Consider the following 17,675-nt stretch of genomic DNA (forward strand, 5'->3'; position numbering starts at 1 on the left):
AAATCACACAAACACCCCCCAAAGTTCAAGCATCTGAATCAAACAGTCCAAAAATAAAAGTGGGATCTCCTGGAAAAGAACCAAGATGGGTAACACTTTATAATAAGGGTACATGAATTCTCATGAACTAATGCATGAATTAATGCATGAATTACACATTATTTAATCCATTAATATATCATGAATCATTATGACTTAACATGAATTCACTGATTGTCATTAATGAATGAATACATAAATAACTCATCATCTTAAGCATTAAGTACGGTTGGCACATCATCATGAATCATGATTAATTAAGCATGATCATGATGACTTTTTGTCAGACAAAATTTTGGACATCACTGTCATGGAGAAAAAAGAAAAGTAATTACACATGAATTCATGTTAACTAAATGTCATGAATTACCATGAGTTAATTCATTAACTCATGCATTAATTATACATGAAAATCTCATTAATAAACATGAATTAATAGTATGTCATTAATGACATCAGGTATGGACAACAAATTCATCTTGAGCATTAGGTACAGTGGGTAAATGATTATGAATAATGATCAATTACACATGATTATGGTGATTTCTAGGTTTTTGAAATGTGCTCCAAGGGCTAAGTAAACTATACATTAACTCATCATGAACTAATTAAGGCCATTTTCAGAGAATATTAAAGAATCCACATCGTTCAAATATAGGCATGTCCTCATTAGCTAACCATTATCTTTTCATTTGTTAATCATGTCTGTGGCCCCTCAGATAAAGTGATGAACAGGTGTTGCTTTAAATGCATGAAGTTTGAAGTCAGGCAAAAATGGTCAATTTACATTTATTAATGATGAATTACTCATGAATTCATCATGTTTGTGGCCCCTCACCTAAGGACCAACATCGCAACTAACATCGATCAGTGATGTCCAAGATTTTGTCTGACAAAAAGTCATCATGATCATGCTTAATTAACCATGATTCATGATGATGTGCCAACCGTACTTAATGCTTAAGATGATGAGTTATTTATGTATTAATTCATTAATGACAATCAGTGAATTCATGTTAAGTCATAATGATTCATGATTATATTAATGGATTAACTAATGTGTAATTCATGCATTAATTCATGCATTAGTTCATGAGAATTCATGTACCCTTATTGTAAAGTGTTACCAAGATGTTTAGCTTACAGTCTGTTGAGATGCCGCTCTGACACGTACAGTATGTGAAAAGGAATCTCACATACGCGTACGTTACAAAAAGAGGTATAGGCCTACTGTACTTGCTGTAATCCAATGAATAGAGAAGGGTAATCCACAGGGGAAAGGGTCACAGTAGATTCAGCATGCAAGGCCTCTAACGCATGTTACTTCATTCGCCAGCCAGCTTCACACGGATAACAAATGGGGGGCAAGCCCTCTCCCCGCGCATCCATTTAAACTACAGTAAGGGCAATACCAGTCACTCCTGCCCAAAACGCATTCAACAGTCAGCTGACATCAAGACATATATCATTTCAGAATATGAAAACATAGGCCTATATGAAACAGGGTGATTTTGACAACCTGTGTGTGAGTGTGAGTGTGTGTGTGTGTGTGTGTGTGTGTGTGTGTGTGTGTGTGTGTGTGTGTGTGTGTGTGTGTGTGTGTGTGTGTGTGTGTGTGTGTGTGTGTGTGTGTGTGTGTGTGTGTGTGTGCATGTGATTTGGCATGGAAATGACCTGCAAAAGATCACTTGATGGTGCTGATTTATCAGGGCACCTTGTGTCCCATTTATCCATCTCTGTTATATTTTATCTTTCTCATGTTGTTATGCAGACTTGCTGAATGCAAACTCTCAGAGAAGTCCTGTGGAATTGTGGCTGCTGCTCTACAGTCACCAAACTCCCTGATAGAGCTGGACCTGAGTCACAATGACCTGGGAGATTCTGGAGTTCAGCTTCTCTCTAAGGGACTGTCTAGTCCCCACTGCTCCTTGATAGAGCTGGACCTGAGTCACAATGACCTGGGAGATTCTGGAGTCCATCTTCTCTCTAAGGGACTGTCTAGTCCTAACTGCAAACTGCAGACCTTAAGGTTGGTCAGACATGTCTTTGTAAAGGATTATTATTATGACTAGCGTAGCACATTATGGTTTGATTGGTGTTTTTTACAGTAAGGATAATAAGTATTTGAACCCATGATAAAGTTGAGTACAAAGAGGAATATAATTCTCTATTAGCCTGTTTGCCTGTTTGATGCTTATTGAGCTTAATGCCAATCAAACCAGCAAATAGGCTAACTGGAAAAAAAACACCATGCCAATCTCTAGGTAGGGTGAAGGGTATGTGATGATGTGGGGTTACTTTAATTCCAGGGTAAGGGAACTTTATCAGGATGCATGGGATCATGGATCCATGAAATAACTGGCCTTTAAAAATAAGAATCTGCCTGCCTCTATGGGATTTTAACATACTATGTGTACTCATTTATGCCCCCTGTATTGAGCATTTATTTATTCACAAGACATTACTCATTCACAAAGAAAATTGGTGTCCTTCAAGGTTGAATTTGTATTTAATTAAGGCATTAGGATCACTTTCCAAAAGATGATTACTTAGTCCTCTTTTTAGTCAACTTTAGCATGGGTGCACTTACAGTATGCTGAGCACTGTATGTATGTATACAATTCTGTCCTCTTATAACATTGCACACCTTTCAGATGTGTGTGTGTGTGTGTGTGTGTGTGTGTGTGTGTGTGATTTAGCATGGGAATGACCTGTGAAAGATCACTTGATGGTGCTGATTTATCAGGGCACCTTGTGACCCATGTTCTCATGTTGTTATGCAGACTTGCTGAATGCAAACTCTCAAAGAAGTCCTGTGGAATTGTGGCTGCTGTTCTACAGTCACCAAACTCCCTGATAGAGCTGGACCTGAGTCACAATGACCTGGGAGATTCTGGAGATCAGCTTCTCTCTATGGGACTGTCTAGTCCCCACTGCAATTTGCAGACCGTAAGGTTGGTGTTTGACAGACATGTCTTTGTAAAGGATTATTATTATGACTAGCATAGCACATCATGGTTTGGTTGGTGTTTTATATGTGTCTTAAGACCTGCCCACATCAAGTCCAGTATTTCAGATGAAATATTTCACACGGAATTGAGCATAGTAGGATTGTGGTTGATAGTGGGCCATAAAGTGACACTTACGTTAATAAATTGCTTATATGTATACAATTCTGTCCTCTCATAACATTACCAACCTTTCAGGTGTGTGTGTGTGTTTGTGTGTGTGTGTGAGTGTGTGTGTGTGATTTGGCATGGAAATGACCTGCGAAAGATCACTTGATGGTGTTGATTTATCAGGGCACCTTGTGTCCCATGTATCCATCTCTGTAATATCTAATCTTTTTTCATGTTGTTATGCAGACTTGCTGGATGCAAACTCTCAGAGAAGTCCTGTGGAATTGTGGCTGCTGTTCTACAGTCACCAAACTCCCTGATAGAGCTGGACCTGAGTCACAATGACCTGGGAGATTCTGGAGTCCATCTTCTCTCTAAGGGGCTGTCTAATCCTCACTGCAAACTGCAGACCTTAAGGTTGGTGTTTGTCAGACATGTATTTGTAAAGGATTATTATTATGTCTAGCATAGCACATTATGGTTTGGTTGCTGTTTTATATGTGTCTTAAGGCCTCTACACACCGAGTCCGATTTTTCGGACCAAATATTCACACAAAATGAAGCATAGTAGGATTGTGGTTTATAGTGTGCCATAAAGTGACACTTACTAGAGATGCACCTACTGGTCAGCTGGTGACCAGTAGGTCACGTGATTTCCACGTGATTACCCATGACAGTCAGAGAAATGCCGATTTCATGCCGGTCAAATGCCCTTGCACATACTTGTAACAACATCACACAGCTGAGTTTGCAAAGTTTGAAGAAGCTAGCAAAGGTCAAAACAACTCAGGGCTGGATGTACAAAGAAAGCATTAATACTGAGTTTTTCTATTAAAACAGTGTGCTTTGCCATATTGCGTAGAATTTACTAAACTTTTACTTCATTGGGCTACATAAACAGTGCTCGTCACCGCCCATCCCTGCCGCTAAATGATTGATTGATTGATTGATTACTTAATTGATTGATGTATTCTTACATTCACGCAAAAGAGGATACATGAAATTGCATTCAGTAGCTTAACCAGTACTATATAATCTCCACACAGAACAGAACATTTAATTGGCAAACTACTTTTTTTTTTTTAAAGATTGTTTTTTGGGGCTTTCTTATGCCTTTAATTGGACAGGACAGTAGAGAGTATGACAGGAAACGAGCAGGAGAGAGAGTAGGGGTGGGATCCGGAAAGGACCACGGGGCGGGAATCGAACCCGGGTCGCCGGCGTGCGGTGCAGGTGCCCCAGCCAGTCGCGCCACGGCTGAGGCCGATTGGCAAACTACTTTTGAATAAAACAAAATGCATTTCCTACTGTATAGTTAGAGCACATTCATTAACAAGTAGACTACAGTATGTGACCTGTTACTGTTACTGCAGAAGGACTAGTTCTCACTACAGGTAACAAATGAATCATGAATCAATCAGTCAGCCAATGTAAATGCAGCATCAACTACACTGTTCACACTGACATCATCTTATGTTCACTAAATGTAGTCAATTTGATTCAAAGTAACCTTGCGTAATATGTAGAGTTCTTCTGTCATAATGCTGTCAAATGTTGTTGCAGATGTGCTGACTGTAAACTCACTGATAAGTCCTGTGAGATTGTTACTTCAGTTCTACAATCACCAAACTCACTGCTACAGTTGGACTTGAATCACAATGATCTGGGGGATTCTGGAGTTCAGCTTCTCTCCAAGGGACTGTTCAGTTTTAACTGCAAAATACACGCATTAAGGTGGGTGTACCTTTTATTATCATCTTAGGGAGAAGATCATGGCAATATAACATAAACTGGTCAGCACTGAACATGCTTTAGCGTATTGCTTATATAATTGGATTTGTGTAGTCGAACTTCTGAGCCAACAATCCTGGCCATATGGCCACTTAAGACAATAGCAGCAATCAAATGCATACAGGGAACTTGAATACAAAGGACATTCAACCGAGACTTCTTCATCTCTCTCTCTCTCTCTCACTCTCTCTCTCTCTCTCTCTCTCTCTCTCTCTCAGGCTCTCTGATTGTCTCATCACAGAGAAGGGTTGTGGTTTTCTGGCTTCAGCTCTGACTTCAAACCCCTCCCATCTGAAAGAGCTGGATCTGAGCTACAATCATCCTGGAGAATCAGGATTGAAGCTGTTATCTGCTAGACTGGAGGATCCTGCCTGTAAACTGGAGATAGTTAAGTATGTTCAGAAAGAAACCCCAGTATTGCACATTTAGAAAGTGTCTCCATTGTGGAGACCATATTAATTTCTGTGAGTGCAGTGGCCTATTTTCAAATGTGTGTTGTAATAGCTGCTTTACACTGAAGTGTGTTTGTTATCTCTTTCATGCAACACCCAGTAGTGCAAATATTTAGACGTGTGTTCAAATTTGCAAACATAACCGAATGTTAAAGAACAATAGTTGTTATAGCCTGGCTAGCGCCTACCACTTCTCAAATGAGACATGGTCTGGAAACCATATTTTCTCGTATTTAGATCCATTCATTGGGCGCCACGGATGTCTATCAAATGCGTCTGTGCATAGCTCATCATCGTCTTGCTTTCCCCCCTGTTCTGTGATTGGTCCCCTATCTCAGGCAAAAATCAGGGCGGTAGTTTCCAGACTGCCTTAGCAGCGTGAATGAAATCACCGTGCAAGGCAGGATGGGAACACCCAGGCTAGCAACACCCTGTAATGCAAATATTCAGAGATGTGTAGAGATGAATTTGCAAACATGGCTTAATATTAAGGAACCTTTGCCAATAGTTTTCTGTTTGTTTGCAACTGTTCAGAGAAAGCATATTTGACACAAACATTCATCAGTGTTTGCTCAATTTGGACACCTCTCAGATTCCAGGCTGTGAGATGAACAGAAAGACAAGGAAGGTGAGCAGAGGAACAGAGAGAACAGAGAGCTGAAAAATCTATTCTCTGATAGTCTGACCAGGGGCTATTCATTCTGTATATGGGGACACTTATGAAGTAGATCAAATGTAACCAAGTAACCAAGGAAAGTAGCACAACAAGCAATCATTAATTCAGGGTTCTCAACAAGTGGTCCGTGACCCACAGGTGAGCTGTGAAGGCGTTGCTGGTGGTCCCTGGTCATGCATTAAATAATGGAGTTTCAATGTTGGAAAGTGCACTTGGTATTCAGAGGTAGTCCTCAGGTTTCTCACTAACTCTAATCTAAGTACAGGACAGACAGTGTTGAGACTGTTAACTTCATGATTGTCACCCTCTGAGAACTAGATGGTCCTTGTGGCGTCACCTTGGGACAAGTGCATGCCTTTGGATGCAATAAAGACAGCTGGAAAAAGAGTTACTTCATTACTTTATATCAAGGGAAACATATAGCAGACCATTTGCTGTGAAATAATACATCACCTTGCATTTCACAGGTGGCACAAACAGAAAGAAACATCTGTGAAATGGTACATGTGTGTGACATTTAGTTTTTCTTTCAGAACTGACCATGCTTCTTCAGACAGAGCACGACCACGTTTGCTGAGATGTAAGTGTTTAATATCATATTTGTAATAATTTACGTTCATATGTTTTTGCTTGCATATGAGTATGGGTGTCTAAAAGTAATGTGAGTATGTGTGTGTGTGTGTGTGTGTGTGTGTGTGTGTGTGTTTTAGGGTGAAGGTGTGTGTGTGTGTGTGTGTGTGTTTGTAGGTATAGGTGTGTGCGTGTGTGTATAGATGTGTTTGTGTGTGTGAGTGTGTGTGTGTGTGTGTGTGTGTGTCTGTGTGTGTCTGTGTGTGTAGGTATAGATGTGTGGCTGAGAGTAATTCTACAGGACATTGTGTGTGTGTGTGTGTGTGTGTGTGTGTGTGTGTGTGTATGTATAAACACTCACACAAACAGACAGAAGGCCCTTTCACATTGACAAACGATACATTAGCGTTTAAGAAATAGCGAGTTCAGGAGATTTCACAATGTGAGACGTGTTTTGGTCCCGGGGTTGTTTAAAGCAGTCTCAGAGGCGAGTTATGGGAGGCGATGCCTAGCAGCACGTCACACGCAATTTGGGAGTGAACAATGACTTTAAGCATGCCTTGGACATCGGAGATAAACTGATAAACACAACTGTCATGCTAGTGCTATGTGGTTTAGTTTCGGCCACTTGCTATGTTATTTGAATGCCAAATGAGGTCCTTTTGTCTGTCGAAGTTATATTTTAGTGTGCTGAGTCCTGAACGACTGCTGCTATTTCAGTTAGTTCGTTGGCTAGTTAGCTAGCATTAGGCAGACGTTCCTAAAAAAGACATGCTAGCTAGCCAACTAGCCAATGAGCTAACTGAAATAGCAGCAGTCGTTCAGGACTCATCACACTAAAATATGACTTTGACAGACAAAAGGACCTCATTTGGCATTCAAATAATATAACAAGTGGCCCGCCATCATTTGGAAACTAAACCACTTAGTGCTAGCACTAGTTCTAGCAAGACAGTTGTGTTTATCAGCAGCAGACGGTTTTGATAACAAAGCAACAATAAACACTTGACTGAAGCGCTGAGAAAAGGAGGTTCAGTAGTCAGCCATGGGGTCAGACCTGGTTTTGTCGGTTAAAGTTTTTTTTTTTTTTTCAGAATCAAGTAGACTAGGGGTACCTCTTTAAGATTTAAGAGGGTGCCCGGTAGTGATGCGCGGGTTAAGGATTTTTTAACCCCGCACCAACCCAACCCATCGTGACAGTCAATCCGCCCCGCCCGACCCGCGAAATTACGCTCTGATTTTTAACCCAACCCGACCCAACCCGCGAAAATGGGAGAGAAGAGAAAACAAAGATACGATGGGTCTACGTCATGAATTTCCATAGAAAACCACATGGAAACCTATTAACGAGGAATTTGCTCACCTTGTACTGCTGTTTGATTGTCCCAAACGTTTATATGATGCATAGGCTAGCTACTTTAGGCATTCACAGAATCTCATGGAACGGCAAAATGCTCCAAACATGTTTATTCTTGAAATACAGAGGATACAACAACTCAACATTTTAAACGTGTAAACTTAGGCTATATCCCCTCTTCTCCCTTGCTCTCCCTCTCCACCTCACTCACTCACTCACTCACTCACTCACTCACTCACACACACACACACACACACACACACACAGGAGTGCACGCATGCACGCACGCACAACAGGCGGCCGCATGATAAAACCCGAGAACATCTAGACCACCACAATAAACCATAAAAGCATAGGAAAAACTGTTAAGTTGGTTGGCTATTGAACACAAGCTACTCGCAAAAGTCGGAGATTGATATGTTCTGTTTTGTCCAAAGTAATGATCTCTGTCAGGAGAAAACTGGCAAGTTTCATTCGTCCAGTTTCAATCGTCCAGGTTGTACCCCACTTTGGCGGTCTAATTCTACCCTGTTTTGCTTGTTGATTGCACTTTATTGTAAAAGACAGATGTAGGATAATTATGAGGAGATGCTCGGCAGGCTAATGTTTTTGCTAAACAAATGATTGACAGGACAGGAGGCGTAGCTCTAGCTCGCAGCTTGCTGCTGTATAACTTATAACTTACTGTATAACTGTAGCCTATAACTGATGACAGAAAGAGCGGGGAAGAGAGGGTGACAATTCCACTTTATCATTACACAAAAGACAAGCCAATGAACGGATACACATAACTATAAAAGCTGGAATAATTGCGATTTTGCCATTTTGACCCAACCCGCCCGCTACCCGCATTTTCCATCGAAAAAACAACCCGCCCCGCCCGGCCTGCGGGCTAGCCCGCGGGACCCATGGGTTCTGGGCCAGCCCGCGCATCACTAGTGCCCGGTGATATCCATTGGGCAATTTCGTATATTAAGCCTTTCTTGTCCAATGTGTTGACTATAAGGCGGATACTACAGGTGAATAGGGTAAAAAAATAACAAGCAGATATCACTATAGAACTTCACCAGTTGATTACTTAGATCAATATGAAAAATAAATGTATTACAAGTGCTCTGAAGTTGAAGTAATCAACTGGTGAAGTTTCATAGTGATATCTGCTTGTTATTTTTTTACCCTATTCACCTGTAGTATTATCCGCCTTGTAGCACCGCATTATGTAATAACACCGCATTATGTAATAATGTAATAAATGTGCACGCCATTATGTAATAATTGCCGCATTTTGTAATATCTGCCGCATTATGTAATAAACTTCTTGAACGCAATATGTAATACATTTTGCTGCATTATGTAATAAGTTATTACATATTGCGGTTGTTACTACATAATGCGGGGGTTGCGTTTATTTTTTTTTGCCAAATGTAACAATTGGTGCATTATGTAGTAACCAACCAAAATTGACATTTCCGTTGATTAAAAACAGCATGATAATGTGTATTTTACTCAAAAATGCTAAGTAAGAGGACAGTATGTCAACTTTTGCTCAGCTTACATTGTAACAATCCACCTTTTAACTTTGGTTGTGCTCATTTAAACGCACAAGGGGTTATTTTCAATTAATATTTGCAGTCATATTAGTCATGAGATCAAGTTTGGAGGTTAAGTGCTTCTGATAGTTAACCAATTTATTGTCAACTGGATGATGAATGACAGCAATTCTGTAGGCAAGATGGGTGTGCTATGCATTCTGTTTTCTGTTGTCAGATATTATTATATTATTGGCTAAGTTAGAGCTATGGCATAGCCCACCAAATTTGGTTAATTTTCATCAATGTATGTGTCAACCACAACAGACAACAGGCTAGGTGGCGTTATAGAGTCCCTAAGCCACACCCTAGGCCAGAGCTCTGTCTCTGACTAAGGCTTAGTTCACACTGGCAGTCGAAATCCGATTTTTTGCTTATCTGGATTGTATATAGCTTGAATTTTGGGTAGTCTGAACTGCACAAAACCGCATGAAATGCGATTTTTACAATGCTGATTCGCACCACATACGAAGGTGGTTTCAACATCACTTACTATCGGATATGACTCAATCTGAACAGTCAAACCACTTGAATAGGATTTCAACGTATCCCTTTCGTCATTTGCACTGCGGCAAACAATTGCAAATTAATTCTGAGTGACGGAAGTGATTAATTGATTGATTCAGCGCGTGCGCCAGGCCATGAGAACAGTCAGTCAGAAAGATTCTGATCGGATATGCAAGACATCGGATTTCGACTGCCAGTGTGAACTAAGCCTAACTGCGGCAATAACACACAAGCCTACCTAATTGTCGTGAATTAATGTGTCAACCATAATAGACAATGTGCTAGGTGGCGCTATAGGGTCCCTAAGCCACACCCTAGGCCAGAGCTCTATCCCTGGCTAGCTGTAGCAATAACACACATGCCCACCAATTGTGGCTCATTTTCGTAAATGTATCAACCACAACAGACAATGCGCTAGGTGGCGCTATAGAGTCCCTAAGCCACACCCGAGGCCGGAGTTCTGTCTTTGACTAGCGGCAGCAATAACACACAAGCCCACCAAATTTGGTTGATTTTGTGAATGTATGTGTCAACCACAACAGACAACACGCTAGGTGGCATTATAGAGTCCCTAAGCCACACCCTAGGCTAGAGCTCTGTCTCTGACTAGCGATAGCAATAACACATGTGCCCACCAAATTTGGTTCATTTTCGTGAATGTATGTGTCAACCACAACAGATAAAGTGCTGCTAGGTGGCGCTATAGAGTCCCTAAGCCACACCCTAGGCCAAAGCTCTGTCTCTGATTAGCGATAGCAGTAACACACAAGTCCACCAAATTTGGTTCATTTTCGTGAATGTGTGTGTCAACCACAACAGATAACGTGCTGCTAGGTGGCGCTATAGAGTCCCGAAGCCACATCTTAGGCCAGAGCTCTGTCTCTGACTAGCAGAAGCAATTCCACATATAGCTGCCAGGTTACATCCAATTTAAAACCTTTTTTCTGCCTATAACACCAACTTCCTGTTTGTTAATAAGAAGCCATAATTCTAAATTTCGCCATTTCAATATACTTCGAAAATTAAAAAATCTGGTAGCAATTCCTCTTGAGAAACCGCTCAAGATCATTTTAGAGCTTATATGACATGATTTCGATAAACGTCTAGGAGAGTGTTTCAAAATATGTGATGTGCAAAAATCATAATCATAACTCAAATTCTTCTTCAAAGATTCACTATTAAGTTTAAATGTAAAATTGAATTTAATAAAACACACATATCCACCAAATCTGGGCCATTTCCGTGAATGTATGTGTCTACCACAACAGACAACATGTTAGGTAGCGCTATAGAGTCCCTGAGCCACATCCTTGGCCAGAGCTCTGTCACTTAGTAGTGTTACCAATTCCACACATAGCTGCCAAATTTCAAAAGTTTCAGAGCATGCCAAGTTGGTGGAAAAAAGGCAAAACGTGGCCCGGAAGAAATTTAATCTGAGCAAAAACAATGAGGCCTTGCACCTACGGTGCAGCCGCTTCAGCGGCCGCACCTCGGTGCTCGGGCCCTAATAATTTACGTTTAAACATTGCCATACACTAGCAGGCCTTTCCTAGCCAGTAATAGACACCATGAATCCCAATCAGTACCTTGCAGGAGGAGCAATATCAAGTAGTGGCTTAGGCTAAGTGCCTGAACAGCATAAATCAAATGGAATTCTGATAGGCAGTTCCCTCTATATACTGATAGTTTGGCTATATGTGTGTGAAATGTGAGTCATGGCCTGTTTTACTGTAGGTAAAGAACATTGTTAAAATTCACTTATTATTCTGCAGTTCCATTGTGTGATCAGTGTGTTAGGCTGTATGTTGCAGCTGAATTGTTTTCATTTAGTTGCTTAAATACTTAATTGCATCGTTAAATTAATACTTATTTGTAAGCATTAATTTTGAGTAAAATACACATTATTAAGCTGTTTTTATTCAATGAAAATGTCAATTTCGGTTGGTTATTACATAATGCACCAATTGTTACACTTGGCAAAAAAAAAAAACGCAACACCCGCATTATGTAGTAACAACCGCAATATGTAATAACTTATTACATAATGCAGCAAAATGTATTACATATTGCGTTCAAGAAGTTTATTACATAATGCGGCAGATTATTACAGACTGCGGCAATTATTACATAATGGCGTGCACATTTATTACATTATTACATAATGCGGTGTTATTACATAATGCGGTGCTACACGCCTTATAGTCAACACATTGAACAAGAAAGGCTTAATATATGAAATTGCCCAATGGATATCACCCTGGGCACCCTCTTAAATCTTAAAGAGGTATATGTCTACTAGATTCTGCAAAAAAAAAAAAAAACTTTAACCGACAAAACCAGGTTCACCTAAATTATGGCATTTGGCTGCCGGACTACAGGGCACATCTCAGCGTAAAAAAAGTGATTGGTGGACACACACAGTCATATATGGACACAGCAGCTAAAGTTGTCCTTGTCTCTTGTGTGTTTCCTGTATTTTAACCTCCTGCCTTGCCAAATACGTCATCAGTCACTAGGGTTGGGTAGGCCTACCTATCGCATTTGAACCGATATCGATACCGGTGCCGGTGCCTGAGGTTCGGTGTCGGTATTCAACGGTACTTTTTTCGATGCATTACCCTTACTGAATCTGTAACACCTTGCTTGTATCAACTACAAGTTGCACAAAATTAAATGTATACATTGAGAGTGTTTTTTAACACAATTCAAACCCCTCTCATTTCTTAAGTATGAACATACTGTATGAACAGTGGATAGTGAAAGTTTTTTTTAAACAGACTCCATCAAACCCAAACATAGAACAAATAATTAGTCCATTGGATTATATGATAATTTAGCTATTTTAGGCCATGTTCATGAAAAAAGCAATCCTTCCATCTTTGTTTTGTGCAATTTAACAGTAGCCTAGGTCAGCAGTAGCCTATTCCAGGCATCATGTTTAATGAAAACATAGCCTACTATAAAGTTTACAAATGGCTTCCTTTAATTTCAGGTTTCCATATCATTATGACCTGATTCAAAGTTATTAATTTCAAAATATTTTAAAAGTTTATTTTTTAACACCTCTCCGCCATAGCCCTTTTCATCATAGGCTACCTCCTAGAAGCAGATCACGTAGGTTGTATGCGTCCACAGTTTGGGAATCCCTGCGGATCCGGGCTAAATACATTTTGCTATCTGGGTAGATTATTATCCACTCCTTACCAGTTCTGTTGTTTAAGTTACTTCGTTTCAGTCAGTTTCTAACAGTCGTTAGTAGTAGGCTGGTGAGTTTGGTCGTTCAGTTATTCTTTGAATAATAAAACATTCAATGCCATCGTGAATTTTAACGTATATAGCTCGTCTTGATGCAGCACATTGTTCCACCTTGAAACTACGCATAGTCTGTCTCAGGGGCGTGCAGAGACCTTTGAAGGGGCAGGGGCTCAAATTTTTAAAAAGGGCACATGGAACAAAATGTTCAGAAAACTGCGTTCTTTTCCTGTCTTTAGTGGGCATCTTTGCACTGCAGAATATAATATAATGTTTTATAGAACATAATGCATACGAAAGCTAGAAAAGATACACACAATTTGAATGGTGTAAAAACTGGAAATTAAGTTAGCCTATAAAGCTTTAATCATCTGCCACGATCATGTATTAATACTTGCGTTGATTTGATTTTGATTCATAGATGTGACCCTGTAAAGCGGAACCAGTCGTTTCGGTCAAATTAATTAAATTAAGTTATTGTGCTCACGTGAACGGCCATAAACTAAGCTTTCCAACGATATGTATATCGAGGGTATTACACAAACTATCGCTAAGATAACAGCATCCAAAGTTGACATGGTTCTCCTGTCACGATATGCCAGAAGAGGAGAAATCACCTTTTTAAGCGGCGCGTGCACAACAGGAATGACAGCAAATGTGTTGAATCTTCGCCGGGTTTAACAGTCAAAACATATGTTTTTCCGTGAAATGCGTTCACGATATGACACTGTAGACTGTATACAGTCGAATTAGGCGAAAACGTGAAATTCAACATTTTAACCCGGAAGTTTGTTATTGTTGATTTTCTCAAAATAACGTTGTGCGCAAAACGACTGATTTCGCTATGAATGGTCACAGATAATAAAAATTCAAAAAACATACATACAAATTCTTACATTTTGACTGTATCTCAACACAGCAAGCTGACAGCTCGACGTGACTTTCATGTTTGTATAGGCCTGACTGCCCTGAAAATGGCAATTTAAGAAAGCATTTAGTCGGACTTTGGAGCTGAGCAATTTACAGAAATAGGTGGTGTGTGCCCTACAGAAATAAATGGCAATTTTTATTTAGTGATGAAAAATTGTGTTTTGACACTTTCTGTGCTCCATATTTGTGACACGAGCTGATCTGACCTGACTTGTTTGCGTGGTAGCATACATGACGTGCACACATGATGATTCTCTCTCTATAATAAAGTTTTACTACATTGCAATGAACAAAGTAAAGGCAAAAAAGTGCTTATTTGTCAACCAAATTTGGATGCAATATGAGTCTTGAATTGGATACCATACAGGAGTTTGCTAGGATCTCAAAACCGGATTATGATCGTGCCTTGCCATAGAGAAACACATGATAACGTTGGATTATGACCATAGGCTATGCCATAAAAATAAAAAAAAACACAAAAACACGGGGTAGGTGGAGCTAAATTAAGTTATTATTTTGCTGTCACTTCATCTGTTTTATGACCTAGAATGTTGTATTTGGTATCTGTGGATAGCTCTGTGTCTCCTCTTTCATCTGACATGTGTGCCATATTTTTCTGACCGCGGATTCACGAGTAGGCTAAATCAAACGAGAGTAATGGTAGCCTAAGCTATATGACAGTATTATTTGTTTGTCACTTTGTCTGTTTGTATAACACAGAAAGATCGATGCATTTGGTATCAATGGAAAGCCCTGTTCCTCCTCTCTCATTTGATATGCGTGTCATGTCTGTGCGATGCCAGGTTCGCCAGTAATTCAAGCGAGGATGCGCGGGTGAACGCAGAGCAATATAGACTGTAAATGATATACTTTGATTTAGCTTCATGAATTCTTTAATTTTCATACTTTGTACAGACTAGTGTCTAGGCTCGTTGGAAAGCCCTGCTTCTGCGCTTTCGTGCAATATAGGTCTAATCTTGCTGTGACTAATAATCGCAGAGCAATTTAACAGAGAAGAATGGATGTGTCTTTTGACACACTTTGCGTCAGTCGGGCTCATAGGGTTAACACAGAAAATGTTTGTACATTTCTAATTTCACAAACTATTAATGAGACATTTTAGTGAATACTCACGTTGGAACTAGCGGAAGTACCCATTTTATAAAGTAAAAAACGGGTCCTGTCAAAAGGGCACTTGGACATCAAATGGGGAAAAAGGGCAGGTGCTAGAGCCCCTGTAGCCCCCATTCTCTTCACGTGCCTGAAATAGAGGCATGTCTAAATGGAAGCATGTCGTAGTGGTGGCATGTAACCCTTGGCAGTATAATGTATGGAACGGTTTAATATATATTGGCTGGTAAAAATGTTGAGTGGCTGGTAGATTTTAAAATGGACAAAAAAGTTAATTTCCATCCCTGGTGTGTGTGTGTGTGTGTGTGTGTGTGTGTGTGTGTGTGTGTGTGTGTGTGTGTGTGTGTGTGTGTGTGTGTGTGTGTGTGTGTGTGTGTGTGTGTGTGTGTGTGTGTTTATGCGTATGCATTTGTTAATGTAAGGTGTGAGTCTGCTATGTGTCCGGTGTGTGTGTGTGTGTGTGTGTGTGTGTGTGTGTTTTCCATTGTGACTTGTGTTGTCTGCTGTGTGTTTTGTGTACAGTTTCCTGTGAGTTCACACTGGACCCAAACACGGCACACAGAGAACTCCTTCTGTCTGAGGGGAACAGGAAGGTGACCGGGGTGAGAGAGAAGCAGCTGTATCTTGATCACCCAGACAGATTTACTAGCTATGAACAGGTGCTGAGCAGAGAGCCTCTGACTGGACGCTGCTACTGGGAGTGTGAGTGGAGTGGGGACATTGTTGAAGTGGGAGTGGCATATAAAAACATCAGCAGGAGTGACGATACCAAAAAATCTGCCAAGGCCTGGAGTCTGGTCTGTACCAGTGACAAATACAGCGCCTGTCACAATGGAAATGAGACTGTCCTACCTGTTCCCCCCGCAGGCTCCAGGAGAGTAGGAGTGTATGTGGAACGTGAGGTCGGCACTTTGTCCTTCTACCGGGTCTCCTCTGATACTCTCACACACCTGCACACCTTCACCACCACATCCACTAGTGAGCCCCTACATGCAGCATTTTTTGTTGGTACTGACTCCTCAGTATCCCTGATGTAGATCACATGACCTAGACATCCACACACACACACACACACACACACACACACACACACACACACACACACACACACACACACACACCTATGCTTACATGCAGACAACTAGACACATCTCTACCACCACATTCACTGATGAGCCCCTACGTGCAGTGCTTTGGGTTTATAGAGATTGAGAACGTGATGTAAAGCTAGGGTTGTTAATGAATAATCGAATATTGAATAATGTTTGTTAAGAATTTATTAGACTAAAATAAATGCCTAATGAATAATTGTTTTAGTCTCACGCATATGAGAACAGCAACATTTTCCGGTATTTTGCGCGCATGACAAAAACAAGCAAAGATGAAGCGAGCGAGGAAAAGTGCTGGACCTCTTCTTTATTTAGGGGCTCATGGGAACGGGGTACCTAGTAAAACGTAAGCAGGAAGTGTTGTGGTTAGAACAACGTGAAGTGCGAGAGTTAGAGAAGTGTGTGTTATGTTAATGAATGCGGGAGAACTGTTTTGTGAAGCATCTCCATGTTAAACGAAAAGAAGCCTATTAAACTGGTATTCCGAGACATCAAGCCTCTTAATTGTTTCATCACCAATATACCACTAGGATAACCCGTGCTTGAACGATTACCTCGCAAGCTGCCGGCAAGTGAAGTTAAAAGTGATAAGATAACGGGCCGACCGGCAAGGTAACAAAATGTTCATCCGACCATAAACGAAACCAGCACCGGAGATGTGAGCGTTGCAATCGCTAGCCTACATGTTCAAATAGGACCTACGTCGAATGGCATAATGCCCTGTAAAATAAAGTTTATAACTTGTTGTAAACAAGTTATTTCTTGATAAAGGTTTTTTTTTTTTATATATACCATCGTTAATATCAATTGTGTGCGTGTTGGACATGTGGGAGTGATGGGTGGGTGCAAATGTTTACACGGCTCTGAATGCCATGTGACGTCATGATTTAGCAAATAATCGATTAATTGTTCAATAACGTTATGATTAGTCGAACATGAAAATTCATCTAAAATCCCAACCCTACATGAAACGCAACGCATTTTGGGAATCAGTGGCCCAAAACGTAAGTTGTTTTACTGACGTACGGGAACAACGAAGTGCAGTTGTCGAAATGCCGTTTACCTGCTGTGTTATAAAATTCAATAGAGTAACATGAAGCTTATCTTTTATCGTTTTCCAGCGTGGAAAAATAATAGTACAGGCGAGGAATGC

At 40.5% G+C, this 17,675-nt stretch overlaps 1 protein-coding gene across 1 annotated transcript in view; it reads left to right on the top strand.

Moving 5' to 3' along the window:
* Positions 1–16,450, top strand: part of LOC134077355 (NACHT, LRR and PYD domains-containing protein 12-like) — a 33,442-nt gene extending 16,992 nt beyond the window's left edge. The window contains exons 5-9 of the mRNA XM_062532953.1: positions 1,811–2,068; positions 2,823–2,993; positions 3,405–3,575; positions 4,722–4,864; positions 15,936–16,450. Coding sequence (XP_062388937.1) covers positions 1,811–2,068; positions 2,823–2,993; positions 3,405–3,575; positions 4,722–4,864; positions 15,936–16,450 — 1,258 coding nt within the window. The remainder of the gene's footprint in view (positions 1–1,810; positions 2,069–2,822; positions 2,994–3,404; positions 3,576–4,721; positions 4,865–15,935) is intronic.
* Positions 16,451–17,675: the final 1,225 nt, after the last annotated feature.

The sequence above is a fragment of the Sardina pilchardus genome, chromosome 1 (genome assembly GCF_963854185.1).
Source record: "Sardina pilchardus chromosome 1, fSarPil1.1, whole genome shotgun sequence".
Taxonomy (NCBI): Eukaryota; Metazoa; Chordata; class Actinopteri; order Clupeiformes; family Clupeidae; genus Sardina; species Sardina pilchardus.